Source organism: Pistacia vera, unplaced genomic scaffold (genome assembly GCF_008641045.1).
Source record: "Pistacia vera cultivar Batoury unplaced genomic scaffold, PisVer_v2 Contig601, whole genome shotgun sequence".
NCBI lineage: Eukaryota > Viridiplantae > Streptophyta > Magnoliopsida > Sapindales > Anacardiaceae > Pistacia > Pistacia vera.
In genome coordinates this window covers 135,080-140,730 of record NW_022196448.1, presented here as the reverse complement: position 1 = coordinate 140,730, position 5,651 = coordinate 135,080, and the positions used below count along the sequence as shown (strand labels likewise).

Genomic DNA, 5,651 nt, shown 5'->3' with positions numbered 1-5,651 from the left:
GACTGTTTGGTGTGAGGTCCCACGGGGAAAATAGGTTTATATAAGAAGACCAATTTTGTAAATATTTAATCTTTCACGGGCAATATGGTCAGTTAAATGATCCAGGGCAATTTTGTAATTTTAAAAATATCAAGGATAAGATCGAATTTGAAATCCCCATTTTTAATTTTTAAGAATTACATGTTATACATATATATTAACACCACAAATTGTTTAAAATCAAGAATCCCAAATTGTTAATCTTCACGTATATATTAATATAATAATGCAAATGTAAAGTCATTTCAACCCATTTGTATATGCTCTTGTTACCTGAATTTGTTATGCTATTTTGTTATGGAAGTTTATCTGGGCAGTTGAGGAAGTAAATTCTGAACTATTTTGTTGGTTTGGTGGGAAAAAAGAAGTAATGAAAGAGGGTTTATCTTTATTAGAGTGATGTCTGATGCCTTGTTATTATTCGACTTTGATTTCGTGTAATTGTATAAGGTGTTTGATTATTTCCGTCAAAGAAACTTGTTTATAGTTTGGTTTTATATTTTTATCTGGGTATATTTGCAACTATGAGTTTTCGTGCATTGATGTGTTTTTTGATTCATTTTTGCAAGATTTTTTGTTGGAACTTGGAAGTAGTAGATTACTAGTACTTTTATTAGTAACTTTTTCTTTTCTTTTTAGTTTTTAATCTGTTTGAGTAGACAAAAACAACCCCGTACTTGTGTAAACCAACACCCGTTAATAGGGGTGTTCAAAAGAACCGGTTGGAACCAGAACTGATAGGTACCCTGGGTTTGGTTCTGGTTCCTACCCAGAACCAGTCATCAATAGGTAGGTTCCGGTTCCAAATTTTTGGAACCGTTACTGTACAGTTCCGGTTCTAGTTCCTATAATTAGGAACCAGAACCAGGAACCAGGAACCGAGACTAATATAAAATAAAATTAAAGATTAAGGGGGTTAATAAATTTTTTTGTAGAAAAAGTAATGTGAATACATTTATATTTATATTTCATAACATTTAAAGTAAGTTTGTTTGACTTTTGAGATTCCACCTTTACAAAGCAATGGAGTTTGTAATTTTGAATTTGTAATTTTATTTTTGTTAACAAGTGCCAAGTGGGGGAGTATTTATAATTTTTTAAGGGTTTTTTTGCCATTTTAAAAACTTTTGGAGGGTCATAAAATTTTACAGGGTACCCAGAACCAGAACCGGAACTGGAACCGTTGTTACAGGTTCTGGTTCTGGGTTTAACCGTCGGTTTCGGTTCTAGTTTCAAATTTCAAGGAACCGTCTGTTCCAGTTTTGGTTCCTTCAACAAGTACAGGGTACCCGGAATCGAACATCCCTACCCGTTAATATTAGATAAGCTGTAGGTTATGGAAGAGAGAAGGGTGTTTCTGTATTTTGAAAATTGCGTATCTTCCAAGATATTCTATGCTATACTAAAATAATTATCTTTTCCTCCTTGGTGCACCATCCAAGTCTGCTCTCTCCTTAACGTTAGATCAATTTAATAAGCTTAAAAAACAAAACTTTTACCGTATTTTTATTCTTTTTACTTTTGTGATGGTCCATTATTATTTTATATGGAACTTTTGTTGGATGGCATATAAAGCAATATTTCAGTCTTTTTTGTTCATGATCTCGCTATATTAATATTAAATAATCAAATGAAAAAATAGCATCATTAAATCTAGAGTAAACGACATTTTCCCACCCAAGGTTTGGCAAAATCTTAGTGGTACCCCTAATTTTATTTATTCCAAATTCCCACCCTTGAAATTACGGAAAATTAGCAGATGGCTGCCTCTAAGAGTGCTTCAACGCACGTTAGTAGATGTCGTCCCTGACATTTTCATCTTTTTATGGCAATTCTTCCACCCAAAATCACCCTTGTCACCACTATTCAAGCCCTTATCCTCCCCTCTACAAAGTTTTACCCTTTACAACCCCTCATCACTCGCCGATTGTCGACCACGATAGCCATGTCATGCTACTGTTTTTGTCGATTTTCGATCGTTTTGAGCAGCAACAACCCCAACCACCACCACCGTTTGACTTTGCGCATCCTTCCCTACAAAGCTGCTAACCTTCCTAGCCACGACAACTTACTGTTGTCGTACACCACTTCACCAAAAAATGTGATGCACACGAACCTCTCGGCCAACGAACGGCGACTGAGCAGTTGGTGGGGACATAAAAGTTTTGTAGAGTTGGAGACAGTGGTTGCAATGGTGGTTTTCAATTGGATTTTTGCAGCCAGAATCAACCGGAACTCGACGAAAAAAAGTGAAACCCTAAACCTAATGGCATTGGCGATCGGAGGGGTCAATGAGTCGAGAACTAGAGGGGTTTTGGACGACAGACTATGGGGAAGTTGATGGAGGTGACCAGGGGGTTCAACGCCATCAAAAATAGCCCAAATCAGGCAAAAACCGAGAGGATGCACAGTCGTCGAGAGTGTCATTCAATAATTTGAAAATAAAATGGCTAATTTTATAATTCTACTAATTTAAGAGTTAAAAAGAAATTTATTAATTTATTTGTTAACGGCATTATGATAATCAAATATTTTTTAATCTAAAAATTACTAACAGTGTTACTTTAAGTTGAGAATTTGAAATAAATACAACTAGATACTGATTTAGGATTTTGCCAAATGAATATGTCGTTTACTCTTAAATCTATCTAATCAAACCTGCTATATTTGACATTCATTTATTTAAAAATAAAAAAATATTAAAAAAAAAAAAGCAAGCCTTCAGTTACATAAGATACTCTTATTCAAATTTACAAAGAAAAATCACACATTGTAGAAGTAGCATTTTCAAAGTCCTTTTAAGTAATTTACATGCATCTTGCTCTATAAAAAGTCTGCAAGATCAACGGTGGTCCTCGGTGTTTCCCATCTCGACGTCGGGTTCATCCTGGGGCCAAGTAGAGTATAAATCATATGGGCCTAAAGACAGTGTCTTTATGATCTTCTGCAGGCTGTATTGTCTATTAACATGAGGTTTTGGAAGACTTTTTCCCTTAGTGAAAGCCGCCCGATTATTGTGATTGGCCTCATCCCCCACATGATGATCATCACCAAATCCACGCATCTCAATGGTTCCTTTCACCAGTCGGGCCGACCCTTCTTCTTCCATCTTCTCCGTTGATTTTGTTGACTTTGACTTGTTTTTGTAAATTGAGTAGATTATCAACTGGGCCGAGCCCAACACAACGCCTATGGCATTGGGCACCTGAAATTGTTTGTGCATGTCAAAAATTTCCTTAATATTTCAAGTATAATTTCACTGAGTTTGCAAAATTAAAATATCGAAAATAACTATAAAATTTTTCGATTAGGGTGCTTTTGCAATTTTCAAGACTAAAAGGGGGGGTACAGGTAGCAATAGATTCATTAAAAGCTATTATAGGGGTAATTTTGACATTTCACCGTTTAAATGAATCAAAAGAAAATGTTTTCAAATTATTGGGTAATTAATTTTGACATTTTACAATTCAAAACGACGCCGTTTCATAAATATAGAGACTGTGAAAAAGGAAATTGAGTGAACTTACTCCAATATAAATGTCTCTAACAAGAACTGAATAAACTGACCAAACACCAGCATTGAGAAACAGGAAAAACGAGAGCAAAAATGGCATGTATTCAACACTCTTGGTCTTTATAACTGTTCTCTGCAGTAGTCAGATATCCAATTCAACCAATTAATTAATCGAGCAATTAAAACTTCAATTCAATTGATTATTGAAGGTGAAGAAAGGAAACTTACCATTACTGATAGAGGTGAAGCATACATGCCAATGGTTAATGCAGAACACAAAATTCCCACAAAGGTTAGCCTCAGATTTCCATGGACAAATACAAGAGTTACTGCAATCACTGCCCCAAGAAACCCAACGTCTAATATCGCCACCAATTTCGCCGTCTTAATCTAAATAACATCGATAAATCACAAGAATGAATCAATTGCATATGCATAAAAAAAAACCTCACTAATCATGATCCATTTTTTAAAACCCAGACCGGACCATTCGGTCCGATCAATCCACCGAAACCCTAAACCTGTTTTAGTTATTGGACCGAATTGACCAACGATTGAATCAACGAAACAGTGTCAGACTGCGGTTCAACTATGGGGTTAGATAAAGAACACCCGTTCCTATTAATTATTATTATTAAAATTTTAAAATTTTATTATATCATGCTGATATCAACATGATATCATCGGTCCGACTGGTCAGTCAAATCAGACGGACTGTTCGACTTGAGGACCGACCTTTTGATTTGATCAAGGCCTGGTCCGAGTATAAAAACATTGATCATGACAACCATTAGATAAAAGACAATCAATATGCTCTTAAATAACGATAATTTATTAAATAAATATATACAAATTACATGATAAGTCTATTCTATTTAAGATGCAGCACTTAAAATTAAGTGCTTATATATATATATATACGTAAGATGCAGCACTTAAAATTAAGTGCTTATATAGAACTTAAAACTTGTACTAGTGATCTTTCTCCATCATAAAAATGTGTGGTCGATGTTTCAAGAAAACAAAGTAGATAAAACAAAAATTAGTATCAAAATCACCTTCTTATCTTTGGGAGCAAAGATAAGGAAAAGAATGACATAGATGAATTGTAACACGGCTCCTGCTCCATTGACAGTCACAACAAGCAAACCATCTGGCTTCATAAGTCCATAGAAAGTCCACAAACTTGTGCATAGTAGAGTAGTTATGTATGGGTCTCCCCTGTAGTTCTCTGTAGATTTCTTCTTCACCACTCTCAAAAAGGTTTGGCTAAGAGCCAAAACGAAACAATCCCATTATTATTACTGTATTTGACTGAACGTATAAGATTTAACACCATGTAAATAAGATACTACACAAGAACGTTTCCAACCGACAAGATGAAAGTCTACAGATTTATAGCTTAAATCAGTCCAAAGGTTTAACTAAAATATAAAGAGAAAGTTAGACAAACAAGAAAAGATTAGGTTTTTAGTCTGTTAGACTTGTGTTTTTGTTCTTATCGGCCTGACCTCTCCCTACATTCTTTCTTTCTTTCAAATGATACTACTTATTTACTTTAAAACAAAAAAAAAAAGTATAAAGAGAAAGCTCACTGACATGGGAGAAGCAAAAACCAGTATAGAAATGATATTGCCTGCCAATAAATTAAGATAAAAGACATCAACAAACAAATTACTAAGAACCCAATTGGCAAAAGCTACAAAAAATAGCTTGAAGAAAAAGCACTTATGAGAACTAACCAATAATGCCAATGAAGAAGCTCAAGCTAGCCATGGAGCAGGAGAAGAGAAGAGAAGAGGAGAGAAGGGAAGAAGAAAAGAAAGAGAATATAATGATGCGGTAAGAGAGAGACAGTGCATGTGATAGAGATACTGATAATAAAACAAGGACGTGATTGATATGAGTTATGTGGTGTTTGATGGATATATATTAATTCTTCTGTGCACATCAGTGGCTAGAGGCTTGCCACGTTTACGTTACGTAAATTTGTATCTATTCATATCATGATGGCATGTGGGTGGACCGACCATAGACCACTGCTTTTTCGGTTTTGAAAAGCACTTTTGGGATTCAGTCTTGTCATTGTTCGTTGAAT

The 5,651-nt window shown here is 34.9% G+C and overlaps 1 protein-coding gene across 1 annotated transcript; it reads right to left on the bottom strand.

The window, feature by feature from the left end:
- Positions 1–2,739: 2,739 nt before the first annotated feature.
- On the bottom strand, positions 2,740–5,441 carry LOC116110373 (bidirectional sugar transporter SWEET16-like). Its single transcript, XM_031396602.1, has 6 exons — positions 5,296–5,441; positions 5,153–5,189; positions 4,612–4,822; positions 3,782–3,943; positions 3,567–3,686; positions 2,740–3,244 (listed from the first exon to the last, which is right to left on the bottom strand). Exons 1-6 carry the CDS (start codon positions 5,327–5,329, stop codon positions 2,882–2,884), a joined length of 927 nt encoding a protein of 308 aa, XP_031252462.1. The 5' UTR covers positions 5,330–5,441; the 3' UTR covers positions 2,740–2,881.
- Positions 5,442–5,651: the final 210 nt, after the last annotated feature.